We start from the raw sequence: 18942 nt of genomic DNA, 5'->3' as shown, positions 1-18942 counted from the left end.
GTCGCACTGAAGGCTTCCTGTGCACCTGTATAGATTGGTCTCTTGATGTGCATGTGGGCATGTATCTGTATAAGTATGTGATTATATACATGGTACGTGCATATAAATGTGACAGGAATGGGGCCATCCTACATAGCTCATCAGAGTATTTCCACAGCAGGAAGAGAGCTCAACTATACCTTTCTTGGCTTCTTCGGTGAGAAACTTTCCTAGAATTCTATTAATGCAGGGAAAGACAAAAGCCACCAAAAGCTTGGGTTCTCCCTTCCTGATTCCCTAGGCTGAGAGTGTGCTCATGTACCCATTAACCTGAATGTTCACACCTCTTTTAGAAAGGGAAGAAGGGGACATATACTCTTAGTACCTGCAATACAAGCTTTTCTAAGCTGGCTCCAGCTCCCTAGATATGAGAGGTATGAAGTCGAGGTCACCAGGATGGGGAGTGGCAGTACAGAGAGGAACACAGCTCTTCCTAATCTGGCCTATCTCTAGAGCAACTTCTAGAGATATTTCTGCTAGTGGAGCAATGGGAAAAGGAGTGACATTCCAGCCACCTTATAGAATGTTCTCAAGCATCAGAATTCTCCACTGGGGAGATGGGGAGTGATGGAGAAGGTAGAAGAAAAGTAGAAATTGACCATATCCCATCCTCTCCACATGGACAACAAAGTTGGAAAAATGGCAGGCAGCCAGGAAAGAAGACAACTAGAGGCAAGCAGGGGAGCCACTGCCTGTTCTTGCATCCTGGAATTAGAAGGTAAAGATGTGTCTAGAAGGCCTTAGAAATGAGGAGCAGGGAGACAGGGAGGGAGGGGAAGTAAAGGAGTCTGATGGTCTCACCAATTCCTTGTGCTCCTCAGTGAGACTGGTGGGCAGGGTGTCCATATAAGAGTCCTTCAAGGGCTTCCAGCCTAGTTGATGGGGCTCCATGTAGATCATCCCACACCTGGCAAGCACAAAGAGAGAACCAGCCTGGTCCACCTCTAGGCTCCCAAGCACACAGGGGCGAGGTAAATGCAGGCAGTCATGGCAAGGTAAGGGGCTGTAGCTTGGGGTGGAGCACAGACCCTTGCCTGCTCTAGGCCAAAAGGAAGGTGCCCAGATTTTGTCAGCAAAGGATGGGGACCAGTGATAACAGCTTGGTCTTGGGAATAAGAGAGACCTGGGTTCAAATCCCAGCCCCAGGTTCTACTATCTGAGTGGCCTTGGGCAAGCTTTCTTTATTATCTCTGAAATTCTTCATCCTTGTCTATAAATCAAGAAACAAAAAATACATAGTTCATACGGCTGTTACAGTGGTTAAATAAGAAAATGCCAACAAATAATTCAGTGCCATTTCCAGGATATAGAAAACTCATAATCAATGGAAACTATTATCATTAGCATTAATAAGTACTGATATTGTATGTAGTACATGGTTTTTTTCCCCCCATTAAAATATGGCTGCCATTTATTGAGCATCTACTGCATGTCAGGCACTATGCTATGTCCTAATGACCTTTATCTTTAAGGATATCTTTATGGTCATGTTTTAAGACATGAGGAAACTGGCTCAGAGAGGCTAAGTGACTTGGAAGAGGCCACACAGCTAGATATTGACATGGCCAGGGTGGAAGACCAAGTTGGTCTAATTTGCCATTGCTCTTTCTACTCCCTGACATTGCCTTTTAGAATGTGGGCTGACTTTATTTTTTTTATGAACCTCAGGTACAGAATTGGATTCATTGTCATCCTTGGCACACTATCAGTAGCCCATGCAGGGCCTTTCTTATTTCTTAGTTAAGGGTTTTCAATAATTTAATGAGTATCCATGAACCCACCACCCAGACAGAAGCTAGGATCTTGACAATAACTTTCATCTAACCCATTTGGTCTCCATTATCCTATACCCATGGCTTTCTCCACCTGATGTAACTCATTATCTTGAATTTCATGGTCACCTGTCTCTTGATTTCTTTCTTTCTTATATAGTTTTATAGTATTTCTATATGTTCCTATAATGTAAATTTATTTACGTTAGTTGTTTTTAGCAGTTTAAATGGAGACACTGCACTATATATACTATTGTGTGCTTATTTTTATACATAACATTGCTAAGATTTTATAGTTAATAAGATTTATCCATAGAGTTCTAGGTCAGTATAATTTATTTATTTTGAGTGATATATAAATATTACAGTTTGTTACAAAAACACTAATTCAAAGGGATACATGCACCCCTATGCTTATTGCACCATTATTTACAATAGCCATATTGTGGAAGCAATTCATAGATGAATGCATAAAGAAGATGGGTATATACATACAATTCCCTCAGGGTGCCAGTATGAGGCTGACTGACCTGCTCACAGTGGCTGGCGAGGCCTGCTCCAGATCCGCTGGCTCGAAGATCAGACTCATCTTGGGGCTCATCTGGATAATCTCTCCACTCATTAAACACAGCTGAAAGGGCAAAGCAGAGAAGTGGAGGGCAGGCAAAGGGGTTAAATTCTATCTGCAAGTGAAAGGCTTCAGTGGAGACAGAGATGGTTTAAATTCATTCAGTACTTCTTGAGCACTAACTATATGCATCAGGCACTGTTCTAGATATGTAGAATAAAACAGACAAAAATCCCTGTGCTCTTGGGATTTACATTCTGCTGGGAGGAAACAGATGATAAAATACATAGCACATAACATGATGAAAGTGCTTTGGAAAATAATTAAGTAGAAGAGGAAGCTGGAAAATGCTCAGCCAGGGCCAGGTGATTTTAAATAGTGAGGTCAGAGAGTCAATGAATTGCAGCCTTAGATGAAGGATCAAGAAGTTATCAGACTACATCAAGTTTCATGGTTCCTTCCTTAGCATTTAATATAGATGTAACTGCACACCTTTCTCCTGTTTTATTTGCTCAAGTTTCCCATGAAGGACTCCTTTTGGGATCTCCCATGGACTGGTGTAAGTCTACAGGGACAAGAACATCTCTACAAATCCTTTCTGGAATGGAAGGAAAGACCACTGGAAATCCTAGTGTTTAGAGAGTATGTCCCTGTAGAAAGCAGTTCAAACACACAGGGGAGACTCAGTGTACGTACAAAGAAGTGGTACTTCCTATTTGCCAACATGGGTTCAAGTGAGATCTTTAAGTCACAAGATTGCCTGAGGCTTCGGTCTCTCAGTGGCAAAGAGGAAACCCCATTACTCCCTGCTGTTCATTCAAAGTTGTGCTTAAAAAGTTCTTTGTACATTACCTGGCCCACACCTGGAAACAGGTCACTAGAATCAGGTCACTACAGGCATCCCCAAGAAGGTCAAAAGCCATTATGGGGCTGACACCACCAGCAGTATCATCTCTGAATATCAAGAAAAGTAAAAGAGACCCATACCTCTGACGGTAGTTTGATTTACACCCAGTGACAGGAAGAGCCATCAGGAATTCATGGTTTATAACTCTTTATACTTCTTATCTCAAAACCAACAAATACATTTGTACAATTAGTTTATATTACATGGCCTATATAATATAATAAAACATTTCAATTTTTATGTTATGTAATCAAAATTACGCACATATTATAATTAGCGTATGTGTGTAATTTGGATAATTAGGCCTTCCATTGAGCATGACTCACTCCTAGTCTTGTGAAATTTAAATGTAGTAGGAAAGTATATTTTGATTCAATAATCATGCATATTCAGTATAGAAACTTCCTTAAAATGGTGATAAATTTCATTTCATTTTTCATCACCACTAAACCAGCCCTACAAGAGATCTTAAGGGGGATCCTGTGAGACAAAGTACCAGAGACATCGCTACAAGCATGAAACTTACAGACATCACAATGACTCTAAACCCATATCTTTCTATAATAACACTGAATGTAAATGGACTAAATGCTGCAGCCAAAAGACATAGGGTATCACAATGGATAAAAAAAAAACAAGACCCATTTATTTGCTGTCTACAAGAGACTCATTTTAGACCTGACGACACCTTCAGATTGAAAGTGAGGGTATGCAGAACTATCTATCATGCTACTGAAAGTCAAAAGAAAGCTGGAGTATCCATACTTATATCAGACAAACTAGACTTTAAATTAAAGGCTGTAATAAGAGATGAAGAAGGGCATTATATAATAATTACAGGGTCTATCCATGAAGAACTAACAATTATAAATGTCTATGCGCCAAATACAGGAGCCCCCAAATATATAAAACAATTACTCACAAACATAAGCAACCTTATTGACAAGAATGTGGTAATTGCAGGGGACTTTAATATCCCACTTACAACAATGGATAGATCATCTAGACACACGGTCAATAAAGAAACAAGGGCCCTGAATGATACATTGGATCAGATGGACTTGACAGATATATTTAGAACTCTGCATCCCAAAGCAACAGAATATACTTTCTTCTCGAGTGCACATGGAACATTCTCCAAGATAGATCACATACTGGGTCACAAAACAGCGCTTCATAAGTATACAAGAATTGAGATCATACCATGCATACTTTCAGACCACAATGCGATGAAGCGTGAAATCAACCACAGGAAAAAGTCTGGAAAACCTCCAAAAGCATGGAGGTTAAAGAACACCCTACTAAAGAAGGAATGGGTCAACCAGGCAATTAGAGAAGAAATTAAAAAAATATATGGAAATAAACGAAAATGAAAATACAACAATCCAAATGCTTTGGGATGCAGCAAAGGCAGTCCTGAGAGGAAAATACATTGCAATCCAGGTCTATCTCAAGAAACAAGAAAAATCCCAAATACAAAATCTAACAGCACACCTAAAGGAAATAGAAGCAGAGCAGCAAAGACACCCCAAACCCAGCAGAAGAAGAGAAATAATAAAGATCATAGCAGAAATAAACAATATTGAATCTAAAAAAACTGTAGAGCAGATCAATGAAACCAAGAGTTGGTTTTTTGAAAAAATAAACACAGTTGGTAAACCTCTAGCCAGGCTTCTCAAAAAGAAAAGGGAGATGACCCAAATAGATAAAATCATGAATTAAAATGGCATTATTACAACCAATCCCTCAGAGATACAAGCAATTATCAGGGAATACTACGAAAAATTATATGCCAACAAATTGGACAACCTGGAAGAAATGGACAAATTCCTAAACACCCACACACTTCCAAAACTCAAACAGGAGGAAATAGAAAGCTTGAACAGACCCATAACCAGCGAAGAAACTGAATCAGTTATCAAAAATCTCCCAACAAATAAGAGTCCAGGATGAGATGGCTTCCCTGGGGAATTCTACCAGATATTTAAAGCAGAGATAATACCTATCCTTCTCAAGCTATTCCAAAAAATAGAAAGGGAAGGAAAACTTCCAGACTCATTCTATGAAGCCAGTATTACTTTGATTCCTAAACCAGACAGAGAGCCAGTAAAAAAAGAGAACTACAGGCCAATATCCCTGATGAATATGGATACAAAAATTCTCAACAAGATACTAGCAAATCGAATTCAACAGCTTATAAAAAGAATTATTCACCATGATTAAGTGGGATTCATTCCTGGGCTGCAGGGCTGGTTCAACATTCGCAAATCAATCAACGTGATACATCACATTAATAAAAGAAAAGATAAGAACCATATAATCCTGTCAATCGATGCAGAAAAAGCATTTGACAAAATTCGAATCCTTTCTTAATAAAAATCCTTGAGAAAGTCAGGATAGAAGGAACATACTTAAACATCATAAAAGCCATTTATGAAAAGCCCACAGCTAATATCATCCTCAATGGGGAAAAACAGAGCTTTCCCCCTGAGATCAGGAACACGACAGGGGTGTCCACTCTCACCGCTGTTGTTTAACATAGTGTTGGAAGTGCTAGCATCAGCAATCAGACAACAAAAGGAAATCAAAGGCATCAAAATTGGCAAAGATGAAGTCAAGTTTTCACTTTTTGCAGATGACATGATATTATACATGGAAAACCCAATAGACTCCACCAAAAGTCTGCTAGAACTGATACATGAAATCAGCCAAGTTGCAGGATACAAAATCAATGTACAGAAATCAGTTGCATTCTTATACACTAACAATGAAGCAACAGAAAGACAAATAAAGAAACTGATCCCATTCACAATTGCACCAAGAAGCATACAATACCTAGGGATAAATCTAACCAAAGATGTAAAAGATCTGTCTGCTGAAAACTATAGAAAACTTAGGAAGGAAATTGAAGAAGATATAAAGAAATGGAAAAACATTCCGTGCTCGTGGGTTGGAAGAATAAATATTATTAAAATGTCAATACTACCCAAAGCTATCTACACAGTCAATGCAATCCCAATCAAAATTGCACCAGCATTCTTCTCGAAGCTAGAACAAGCAATCCTAAAATTCATATGGAACCACAAAAGGCCCCGAATAGCCAAAGTAATTTTGAAGAAGAAGACCAAAGCAGGAGGCATCACAATCCCAGACTTTAGCCTCTACTACAAAGCTGTCATCATCAAGACAGCATGGTATTGGCATAAAAACAGACACACAGACCAATGGAATAGAATAGAAACCCCAGAACTAGACCCACAAAAGTATGGCCAACTCATCTTTGACAAAGCAGGAAAGAATATCCAATGAAAAAAAAGACAGTCTCTTTAACAAATGGTGCTGGGAGAAATGGACAGCAACATGCAGAAGAATGAAACTAGACCACTTTCTTACACCATTCACAAAAGTAAAGTCAAAATGGATGAAGGACCTGAATGTGAGACAGGAAACCATCAAAACCCTAGAGGAGAAAGCAGGGAAAAACCTCTCTGACCTCAGCCGCAGCAATTTCTTACTTGACACATCTCCAAAGGCAAGGGAATTAAAAGCAAAAATGAACTATTGGGACTTCATGAAGATAAAAAGCTTCTGCACAGAAAAGGAAACAATCAACAAAACTAAAAGGCAACCAACAGAATGGGAAAAGATATTTGCAAATGACATATCGGACAAAGGGCTAGTATCCAAAATCTATAAAGAAATCACCAAACTCCACACCCAAAAAACAAATAATCCAGTGAAGAAATGGGCAGAAAACATGAATAGACACTTCTCTAAAGAAGACATCCAGATGGCCAACAGGCACATGAAAAGATGCTCCACGTCACTCCTCATCAGGGAAATACAAATCAGAACCACACTCAGATATCACCTCACGCCAGTCAGAGTGGTCAAAATGAACTATAAATGCTGGCGAAGATGTGGAGAAACGGGAACCCTCTTGCACTGTTGGTGGGAATGCAAACTGGTGCAGCCACTCTGGAAAACAGTGCAGAGGTTCCTCAAAAAATTAAAAATAGACCTATCCTATGACCCAGCAGTAGCACTGCTAGGAATTTACCCAAGGGATACAGGAGTACTGATGCATAGGGGCACTTGTACCCCAATGTTTATACCAGCACTCTCAACAATAGCCAAATTGTGGCAAGAGCCTAAATGTCCATCAACTGATGAATGGATAAAGAAATTGTGGTTTATATACACAATGGAGCACTACGTGGCAATGAGAAAGAATGAAATAATGGCCCTTTGTAGCAATGTGGATGGAACTGGAGAGTGTGATGCTAAGTGAAATAAGCCATACAGAGAAAGACAGACACCATATGTTTTCACTCTTATGTGGATCCTGAGAAACTTAACAGAAAGCCATGGGGGGAGGGGAAGGAAAAAAAAAAGAGGTTAGAGTGGGAGAGAGCCAAAGCATAAGAGACTCTTAAAAACTGAGAACAAACTGAGGGTTGATGGGGGGTGGGAGGGAGGGGAGGGTAGGTGATGGGTATTGAAGAGGGCATCTTTTGGGATGAGCACTAGGTGTTGTATGGAAACCAATTTGACAATAAATTTCATATATTAAAAAAAACATAATTTGAAAGTGATTCAAATACAAAAAAAAATAAATAAATCCATTTAGCTATCTTAAAAAATTTTTATTTCATTTTAACATATAGTAAAATAGCACTTATTATATGCTAGGTGCTATCAGAAGCATTTTGAAAATATTAACTTATCTAATCTTCCTAATTAACAGTCCCCTTTTACAGATGATACAGCTGAGACACAGAGAGACTAAATAGCTTGCCTGAGTTTATACAACTGGTAAGCAGCTATGCAGGATTTGAACACAGCCTGTCTGGCTCCAGAGTCCAAGTCTTTAGCCAATATGCTAACTGTGGCAGAATATATTTTCCAAAGACTGCTGTAGCAGTAGCTTCCATCACATGAATGCTGTTGCAATGTGACCTTGCCCTGCTCCATCAAGAAGTGGAGTCTCTTTCTCCACTCCCTTGAATCTGAGTAGGCCCAGTGACTTCTTCAACTGCTAGAATTCAGAGAAAGTGATGCTATGCCAGTTCCAAGCACAGCTCTTAATTTCCTGGAAACTTTCACTTCCTGCCTTTTGGAAAATTAACCACCATGTAAGAACTATCACTACCCAAGACCACTAAGTGAGACACCTGACACATGTGGAGATGCCTGGCGGATGAGATGTCATCTGAAGAGAAAGAAAGACAGAGAGAGACAGGCCAAGGAGGAATGAGCCCCAGACACCGAGTGAGGAAGCCACCTTGGTTGTGGATCCTCCATCCATGGCTGCCCTAGCTGACATCACAATGATGAGCTGAGCCCAGCTGACCCCTTCCAAAATTTCTAATCCACAATATCATGAGCAAAGTAAATGGCTATTTTAAGTCTTTAAATATACCGTAATGAATAATCAAATACATTCCATATATCAGGCACTTTGTGCATGCTATCTTATTTAATTGCCAATATCCCTATTTTATTACTACCTTTTTACAAATGTGGAAATTGAGATTCAGAGAAGTTATGTGACTTGCCCAGTACAAAAGCTCAGTTGTAGAGCTAGTGGTCCAATATGATGCCAACACCAATGCTTTTAACCATGATGCAACATTATCCCTAAACAGACAGAGCTTACCCACAAGTACAAATAAAAGCATAATTCATAAACTTAAATTTCTTGTGGGGCATTTATTCGTCATGTAACAAATGTATGTATTATATAGTTTGGGTCAATTACTCACTTGAAAAAGAGAATTTATAACCTACCTATATAAAAGAGATATGAGACTCAGTAGGTACCTTTTTATTGTCATCCAGAACTGTGTTCATATTTTCGATCCAAACAGCATCTACTGGCCCATCAAATATAATCCATTTGCGTTCATCAGATATTGAGGATGCTTGTTCCCGGAAAACATTGGCTAGGACACCATCTGTCCATTCATGGCTCACTTGGTCAAAGCACCCATAGAGCTGCCCCATGGTGATGGCCTTGGGGTTGATGATCAAATACTCCACAGCAAATTCTTCCATCTCTTTGGCTGAGCAAGAAGGTTCAACATGAGTTACAAAGGCTCTGGAGAGACCAGAACATTAGACAAGAGACAATGCCACCTCAAAGACCAACCAACCTTTATGATTATGTCATCCATGCAGAGTCCTTATGAAATTTGTACTCAGTTCTTATAAAGGCTAGGATATCTGGATGGGCAATGACTTAAATTATTAGGTTATTATGCCCACTAGTTTCTCACCAAATTTTCTTCTGAGTCTCATTTCAAACAGGGCAAATGTTCTGGTCAGATCTAAAGAAATCTGTCTGGGTCTAAATGAACTCAAGCAGTAAGGGAGAGAGGTCCATGTTATTAAGTGTCTTTATGTACCTGACTCTCACAGCTACCCTAAGAACCTTGGCTTTGACTTGAAATGAAGGAATAGCAGACATGTAAATGATTCTGGAAAATATTGACTACTTTTCTTTTCTCTATCTGAAGGATTAATTTAGCCCTGACACCTCTTCTTTAGCTGCTCAGCAAGTATCCGCTGAGAAATTCACACCATGAGAATACAAGGACCCAACCGGAATACACAGGCTGATAGATGGCACATCAGATGCATTCAATAACAGAAAATAATCACACTTTTATATGATCCTTCAAAGTAAGGAAACGTTGGAATGCTTAAACCATGAGCTAAATAAAGAACCATTTCTGCAGAATCCCAAGGCAAAAACGATGGGATAGCCTCTTTTCTCATTTAGTTTCCTAAACTGTATTCAAATGTTGAAAATAGTAAGTTTGAAATGCTTAGTTACTAGGCCCTAATTAGTTACTAGGGCCAAGTTAGTCACCAGAACAAAAGCCTCAAAAATCCAACAGCAACTCAATCATCAAAAATTATTAGAAAAAAATATGTCAGTCAGTTAAGCAGTCAACTCTTGATTTCAGCTTGGGTCATGATCTCACGGTTTGTGGGACTGAGCCCCATGTCAGGCTCTGTGCTGACAGCATGGAGCCTGCTTGGGATTCCCTCTCTCCCTCTACCCAGTTCATTCTCTCATTCTATCTCTCTCTCTCTCTCTCTCAAAAATAAACATAAAAATGTTACAAAAAGAAAAAAATATGCTGAACTACTGGAAGGGATTGTATAAATACAAGGCATTGTTTTTCAAAACCATAGGCTTACGTTTTATAAAAGAAAAAAACCCCAAAACTCTTTCTCTGGCAATAAACACAGCTTCCATTTGTTGATCAGAAACTGTGCTGGATTACTTTCCTGCATAATCTCACTTAATTTGCGCAACAATCCCATTTCACAGCTGAAAAAGTAGAGGCTGAGAGAGGTTTAATCACCGGTCCAAGGTCTGGGTCTGACTCAAAAGTCTGAGGTCTTATGTTCTACATTAAATAGAAGTAAGGAAGGGGAAGAGGGAAAGGAAAGAAGGAGGGAAAGAAGGTAGGGAGGAGAAAAAAAGGGAAAAAAAGGGAAAAAAAGGGAAAGGGAAGCAAAGGAAAGAGAAGGGGAAAAGGGATAAAAGGAAAAAAGGAGAAGAAAAGAAACCATGCAATAATCAGCTTTTAAAATAATTTGTTTAGGACACTGATAGGAGTGTCTCTCTCTCATTGGGAAACCTTTGGAGAAGCCCCTATTCAGCATTTGAGAAATCTGAGAAAATTCCTGCACTTAATGACAGGCATATAAAATTCCTGTTAGAAGCTCCCACCCCACCCCCCTTTATTTTCTGCCTGCAGACATCTGTGTGCCATGTGCTATTTCTGGCTCTGATGTCACAATCCAGGGATGGCAAAACTAATAGCCTGGCATTATCTCCATGGAGCCAGCCAACTGACTGGGGAGTTCTGTGCTCCCAGGAAGCCAGGGGTGTGAGCTTTACCTGCGTATAAATCACCCAGAGCTGCAGCCAACACTTTATAAGCACAGGTCTTGCCACCCATGGGGTCTCCAACAATCATATAGCCATGTCTCACCAGCATCATCTCGTAGATCTGGGAAGAGACATATAAACAGTTAATCATTGCAAACCTTCCAGAGCTACAAGTCAGTCAGATGTCAGTGAGGAACGAGGGACTAAAAGGGGATTTCCATAGTCCCTTCAACCCCTGGTGAACTGTGGTCCTTTTTATGATTTGTAGTTTAAATACCTTTGGGGTAAATAAATACATGTGTATGTCTCATATATTTAAGGAATGGGACCTTCTATTTGCTCTGCACCTACCCATGGGTTAAGCATCAAGTGACTTACATAAATTATTTCATTTAATGCACTCAGGTATCATGAACTACCTTCTAGTGGTAGGAATGCTGAGCCCCAGAGAGGTTACGTAACTTGCCCACACTCATCAGTGGTGAAACCATGATTTGCACAGGTGACTGTCTAAGTTTAATGCCTCAATTTTTTTCATTAGGCCATTTCTATTTGCTTCTATTTTTCATTTTTTAATGTTTATTTATTTATTTTAAGAGAAAGGGAGGGGCACCTGGGTGACTCAGTCAGTTAAGCATCCAGCTTCAGCTCAGGTCATGATCTCAAGCTTGTGAGTTTGAGCCCCGTGTTGGGCTCTGTGCAGACAGCTCTGAGCCTGGAGCCTGTTTCAGATTCTGTGTCCCTCTCTCTCTCTCTCTCTGCCCCTTCCCTACTCATGCTCTGTCTCTCTCTCTCTTTCAAGAATAAACACTTTAAAAAACTTAAAAAAAAAAGAGAGAGAAAGAGTGTGTTTGTGTGTGAGCTGGGGAGGGGCAGAGAGACACAGAGAGAGAGGGAGGGGGAGGGAGAGGGAGAGGGAGAGGGAGAGGGAGAGGGAGAGGGAGAGAGAATTCCAAGCAGATTCTTCACTGTCAGTGCAGAACCTTACTTGGGGCTTGATATCATGAACCAAACCATGAGATCATGGCCTGGGATGAAATCAAGAATCTGACCCTCAACAAACTGAGCTACCCAGGCACCCCTCTATTTGCTTTTAAAGGGGAAAAGGAAACAGCAGTCATCTTAGCACCCTGCACTTCAACTGGAAACTTCCTTTTTTGAGGCCTAAATGCAGTTCTGACTTGATTAGAACTCTCAACAGATAAAAGGTATTTTCCAAGCCAGGCCCATGCTGCAAAATATAAATGATCTTCCTCGTAAGTGGTTCCAGGGTGGTTTTGTGACTTTACCAGCACAATTCAAAGTTAATCCTGAGACATTTACTGAAGCCATTTGGAGAGCAATGCTCTTTTTCCTTCTGGGCTTGAACCTGGGACAATCTAAGTCTGAGGCTGCTGGAAACCCAACTAAGAATGAAGTTTTAACTCAGAGATAGAGCCCAGAAATGAAGAGAAAGTTTCCTGGATCCTGCTGTTCCTAAGGCCAACACACATCTGGGTTTTTCAAGTTAGGTAAGTGAACAGACTCCCTTTTGTTGACTAAGGCAGTTTGAGTTGGGTTTCTGTCACTGGAAACTGATAAAGTCCTGACTAGTTCAAGCCCAGTGCCCCCAAAGGTTTTGTTTCATCCCCAAATTTTAAAAAAGGAACCCCAAATAAGATGGTCAGAGGAAAAACATTGGATTTTAACTTCAATTCCTGGAAATGAGACCTGAAGGCACTTCCATTTCTATTTTGGCTCCTGTGGTTGCCATCACTCTGCTCCAATCAACCACAATTCTAATTCCTGACTTCAGCAAATAGAAAAACACGTGCATTCTCATATAGATACAGGGAACCAACCTGGATAATTTTCCCAATAAACCAAGGTACCGGCTGGAGTTTCATCTTTTTGATGTTCTCATTCAGCACTTCCATAAAAACTTCATAGTCTGGCTTTGGAAGAACAACTCCAGGAAACAAATCTGATATAATTCCCTGTTAACAAGAATTCGAGAGAAGATGGAAAGGGTGAATTGTCAGGGGGTATGACCTCGACACTTTCCGAAAATGAGATTCACAGACAGCAGAAGTCTTTGTAAAATTCCAAACCTCATTTTTCTATGCCAAAACTCATCCACAATTGCAAATTCCAACACAATCTGTAAAATATGATTTCCCTCCCAAATAATTTAAAAAGCCCTCAAATATTTAATAAGTCTGTATTATCTTCTAGTTATTGTACTAGGAATGAATTAGATAGTCATAATTTCTGTCTCTATGGAGCTCACAGCCTGATAAGGAAGAGAGGAATTAGAATAATTACAAAGGAAAACTACATTTGGTTAAAAAAAAAAAAAAAAACCTACCCCAAACCAATGGCAGATATTATTCTATCAGTGAAATCATTTTTATTAAAATCAGGAACTAGGGGAGCCTGGGTGGCTCAGACAGTTGGGCATCCGACTTGGGCTAAGGTCATGATCTCACGGTTCATGAGTTTGAGCCCCATGTCGGACTCTGGGCTGCCAGCTCTGAGCCTGGAGCCTGCTTGGGATTCTGTGTCTTCCTCACTCTCTAACCCTCCCACCCCTTCACAAAAATAAATAATAAAAACATTTTAAAAATTTTAAACCAGGAACTAGACAGGGATAGTGCTATCACATTATCTAACTTTTGGGGGAGGGTATCTGGTGGTGGGAGTGCTGGCTGGAGATGGAGAGGGTGCCAGAGAAATAGTTCATCTTCAGAAACTGAGTCCCAGCACTTGGCCAAGGTCCCAAAGCACTGCATACCTGAAACAGAGGGACATCTTGAGCCAAGAACTTGGCCAGGTTGACATCAAGCAAGGCCCGGAGCAACAGGACACTCTCATCCTCTTCGGGATACTTGAGCTTCAGGTTGCCAGCAGCAGTGAGCACAGACTTGACCGCGCGCATGCCATAGTCATAGTGATGCTGTGAGGACAGCTGCTCCGAGCACAGACGGTAGGTTGCGACAATTTTCTGGGCGAGACTGGGAGGGCAGAGACATGTCTGCAGACCGCCAGAGAGGAACAGCTCCTGCTCATCAGACATTCCCAACATCCCTGTATCCTGTCCCTTCAGGAACCAGACCTATTCATGGACTTGATGGAGAAGCCCCATCATCTGAAGTCCTTTTAACAGTTACCAGGATGAGCTAAGGAAGAGTTCTCTTTCAAAGTTTGAAGGAAAAAGAGTAAGCATACACACATGTGTATACAACCTACTATACAAGAAATTGTATGGGTATATACTTTTATGTGTATATGTGAATATATGAGCACACACACATGCACAAACACACATTTTGGAAGAAACATCAAACTATCAACAATATTAACCCCTGGAGAATGGAACTCAGGGTCACTGAGAAGAAACTTGCTTTTTTCACTTCTATAACCGAACAATTTTTTCCCATATCCACTAAAGTCAATAAACGGGGGAGCCTGGGTGGCTCAGTCAAGTGCCTGACTTCGGCTCAGGTCACGATCTCACAGTTCGTGGGTTCGAGCCCCGCATTGGCCTCTGTGCTGACAGCTCAGAGCCTGGAGTCTTCTTCAGATACTGTGTCTCCCTCCCTCTCTGCCCCTTCCCTGCTCACACTCTGCGTCTCTCTCTCTTTCAAAAATAAAATAAACATTAAAAAACATTTAAAGTCAATAAATGTTATGCTGTTGACAATGTTAATTCTAAATCATATTAAAAATTTCCTCTTTAATCTTGGAATAATTTCATGTTTTAAAGTCTTGCCTTAAGCTGTGGTGTGTGTGTGTGTGTGTGTGTGTGTGTGTGTGTGTGTGTGTGTGTGTGAGTGTGTGTGTACACAGGGTTAGGATAAAGAGAAGATGAGTGGCCGATTTCTTTAGCAGGAGTCCACGTATATATAAAGAGAAAGGAGGCTCTTTCTTGGGAATTTGGACCATTTCCTGGTCAGGACCAAAGCCAGGGCTAAGTTGCTGTCACATCAACAAGGGAGCCAAAGTCCATTTCTTGTTTCTTTTTTTCTTCCAATGGGCAACCTAACTTGAATCCACCACACAAAAGGCACTCTTTCAGGACCTTTAGAACCTACTGGAAAGCCAATATCACATACCTTCTGGAGTCCAGAAACCCCATGGAATAGAGGGAAATTTCCCCAATGAGGGCATAATCTGGCACCATCATGGCAACTGTCCGGAATAAGGCCTAGAAAACAAATGGCCAGAAAAGAAAAGAAAAGAAAAGGCCACTGAGAACCTGAACACATACAGTAAACTCTGGGAAAAGGTGTATTTACAGATACAAAGAGAAGCAGGAAAGTCATTCACACCATTCCAGTGAAATCAAGGAAAGAAAAGCAGGAGGACAAATCAATGCCAAGAGACCGTCTTTGTTGGGCAGATCCACTGCCCAGCTAACCTCCCCACTGGCCCTGTCTATGTACATGTTGCCACAATGGGTCCCTCAGTGGTTACGTGGAAGGCCTTAGGTGCTGGTATTCTTTTTTTTTTTTTTTTTTTTTTTTATTTTTTAATATATGAAATTTACTGTCAAATTGGTTTCCATACAACACCCAGTGCTCATCCCAAAAGGTGCCCTCCTCAATACCCATCACCCACCCTGCCCTCCCTCCCACCCCCCATCAACCCTCAGTTTGTTCTCAGTTTTTAACAGTCTCTAATGCTTTGGCTCTCTCCCACTCTAACCTCTTTTTTTTTTTTTTTTTTTTTTTCCTTCCCCTCCCCCATGGGTTTCTGTTATGTTTCTCAGGATCCACATAAGAGTGAAACCATATGGTATCTGTCTTTCTCTGTATGGCTTATTTCACTTAGCATCACACTCTCCAGTTCCATCCATGTTGCTACAAAAGGCCATATTTCATTTTTTCTCATTGCCACGTAGTATTCCATTGTGTATATAAACCACAATTTCTTTATCCATTCATCAGTTGATGGACATTTAGGCTCTTTCCATAATTTGGCTATTGTTGAGAGTGCCGCTATAAACATTGGGGTACAGGTGCCCCTATGCATCAGTACTCCTGTATCCCTTGGATAAATTCCTAGCAGTGCTATTGCTGGGTCATAGGGTAGGTCTATTTTTAATTTTCTGAGGAACCTCCATACTGTTTTCCAGAGCGGCTAGGTGCTGGTATTCTAATAACACCTCATTTCCCTATGCCAAATGAGTACCATTCAACTATCAGACCTTTCCTTTGTTCATTAAGGACAGAGGAAGTCATTTAGGAATTCAGGACCAATATATATCTGAAGAATCTTGAAGTCAGACAGATACTGATCTGAGTACTTGTACTGCTGTCTATTGGCTGTGGGCAAGTAATTTCCCTCTAGTTATTTCACCTCAAAATGGGCCAACAACTGTATTGTTCTCATGAGAACAAATGATATCATATAAGTGAAGTGCTTAGAACAGTGTGTGGCACATAAGTGAGTGTTCAATAAGCATCAGCTATTGTTATTACCTTAGATCTTACAGAAGTCCAAACAGTCAGTTACAGGTAGAGCCAGGACTAGAACCCAGGCTTCCTGACACCACCCCCTGGTGATTTCTGCTATACCACACTATCTCACGAAAGCTGCTTATACAGACTTGACAGGGTTGCTTGCTGGGAGAGGTGTGGCAGGGGGTGGGGGGGATTACAACCGTTGGGTGGTAAAAATGAGAAATGTGGGTCCAAATTGCACTTTGGTGCTCATTGGCCTATCCTGGCCTAGACGGGAGGAGTCATTACTAAGGATCTCCCTGACTCTTTTCCATTTGGGGGGCAGTAAGAAGAAGTATCTGAATAAGATCGCAGAGCACTAATCAGACGCGTTTCTGGCACATGAAGTACTCATATGGGTTTGGCTGGGTCTCTCTTGTGTCTTCCACTCTTGTGTCTTGTGAATTCCATTCATGGAATTAATAACGTAGAAGAAAATCCATAAAGAAGCAGGCCTAGAAGTCTCTCTCTGGCCCCTCTTTTCATGCAGTTGGGGTGCTAGGGTCTCCTCGTACAGGAGAGCCAGCCGTTTTGTACTTTGGGTTTTTTCCTTCCATCAGAGCACAATCTACAGTCTATTCCCTTGAAGACGGCCTGGTTGACTTTCCCTTCAGAGGCACCTTCCTTCTCTACTAGCAGCAGGACCAGTAGCTGTTACCATGGCTGCAACTCAGGCCAGCTCAGCAGTAGGCACTGGGGACATACATACTTCCTTGTCCTCTCTGCAGCTGGTTGGAACAGCCTGTTTTGATATGGACACCACTTCAGCTTAAGCAGGCTGGTAATGAAGAGGACCTCCATGTGGTTCTGCCTAGGTTTCCCAGAGTTCTCTGTGACTACCTTTGATGCTGTCTTATGAGATGTTTTTGTTTGGCCTACAGTGATTTTTTTTTTTTTTTTTTTTTTTGCATTTAGCCAGGATCACAACAATCAGATTACATGTAAAAATCCAAATGTCTGGCTTTTCCTGAAAAATGAGAAGATGTGACAATTCCTGCTTGGCAGCAGTAGGCTGGCGGCTAAGTAAGGGCTGCTCCCTCTAGAGGGGGCATTTGTCAGAGTCCCTACCAAGCCCAGCTGGTTCCTCTCATCGACCTCCTGTACACAACAGAAATAGTGACTCTTGTTCTAGTGTTCATTGTCTTCTAATTGCCATTGTTCATTATGGATATATGCCCCTCCCCCACGAGACATTGTTGGGGCAACAGTTAGGTTCTGGGGACTAACTTACTACCATTGTTGCTCCACTATTAATTCTCACAGCTGAAAAATGTCACCCATTATTTGCCTTCTCTGTGAGATCTTCTGTTACCTCCAGAGGTTTCTACACCATAAAATACACGCAGAATTTATACATGCTCACGTTTACCTTGAGGTTATCTGGCAGCTCAGCCCTGCCAGCATATCCAGGGTTCATGGTGATGAAGACAGCGCAGGTTGGGTTCAGAAGGAGCTCGGTGCCTTCAAAGATGAATGTCTTTAGCTTCCGGACAATGGCTTGTTGAATGCTGAGAATCTGCTGAGCCACCACAGATAGCACTTCTACCTGGAGTGAGAATAGTGGGCAGATGTGAGCTCTTGCTCTGACAGCCACCACCCAACTCTGCCAGAGTCTCCTTCACTTAGCAATGAAAAAACCCAATCACCTAAAAACCAGAACTTCACCTTCAAAATTACAAGAATGATTTGGGGTTTTGGTAAAGAAAAAGAAAATTGATATGTGTGTATGTGTGTGTATGTGTGTGTATGTATGTGTTACTAGTTTCCATAGTATTTTATCTCTGTTCCAGCACCTAGCATAATGCTTGACCCATAGTATGTACTCAGTGTTTATTGGCTCCCATTGCATGTTTACATTTCCTGACCTAAATTCCCTACCCAAATAGAATTAATCACCCCCTCTCTTTTGTGATGCCTCTTTTGTACCACTACCATAGACTTCTATCATATTCTATGTGCTTCACTTACTTTTTATTTCCCTTTGCTAAATTCTAACACTCAGAGGGCAAAATCATTTCTTACTTATCTTTGTGTCATGAACAATTGCGGAGTATCTGACATATACTAGCTACTCAATAAATTTTTGAATGAGGGAGCGAAGGAATGAATATACTGAGGATCCATATGTATATAAAATATGCACTTTGTCTCCTTGGGACTGTTTTTGTTTAGTTCATTGAGTACTTACTCTGTGCAACAGTCTTAGAGGAGACATAAGGCACTGTCACTGAGCAGCTAAGAGCCCAGAAAAAGGCCCCTGCATA

At 40.9% G+C, this 18942-nt stretch overlaps 1 protein-coding gene across 4 annotated transcripts in view; it reads right to left on the bottom strand.

The window, feature by feature from the left end:
- DNAH3 (dynein axonemal heavy chain 3) overlaps positions 1-18942 on the bottom strand; it is a 168937-nt gene that overhangs the window by 72823 nt on the left and 77172 nt on the right. For all 4 annotated transcript variants that reach the window (XM_007084114.3, XM_042971395.1, XM_042971393.1 and 1 more), the window contains 8 exons: positions 18048-18224; positions 15290-15381; positions 13969-14188; positions 13037-13171; positions 11205-11316; positions 9110-9351; positions 2342-2442; positions 841-946 (listed from right to left, as the gene is read on the bottom strand). In XM_007084114.3, the coding sequence (XP_007084176.2) occupies positions 841-946; positions 2342-2442; positions 9110-9351; positions 11205-11316; positions 13037-13171; positions 13969-14188; positions 15290-15381; positions 18048-18224 (1185 nt within the window). The remainder of the gene's footprint in view (positions 1-840; positions 947-2341; positions 2443-9109; positions 9352-11204; positions 11317-13036; positions 13172-13968; positions 14189-15289; positions 15382-18047; positions 18225-18942) is intronic.

The sequence above is a fragment of the Panthera tigris genome, chromosome E3 (assembly GCF_018350195.1).
Source record: "Panthera tigris isolate Pti1 chromosome E3, P.tigris_Pti1_mat1.1, whole genome shotgun sequence".
NCBI classification, from domain to species: domain Eukaryota; kingdom Metazoa; phylum Chordata; class Mammalia; order Carnivora; family Felidae; genus Panthera; species Panthera tigris.
Note: the sequence above shows the minus strand (reverse complement) of the source record. Positions and strands in the feature narration are given on the sequence as shown.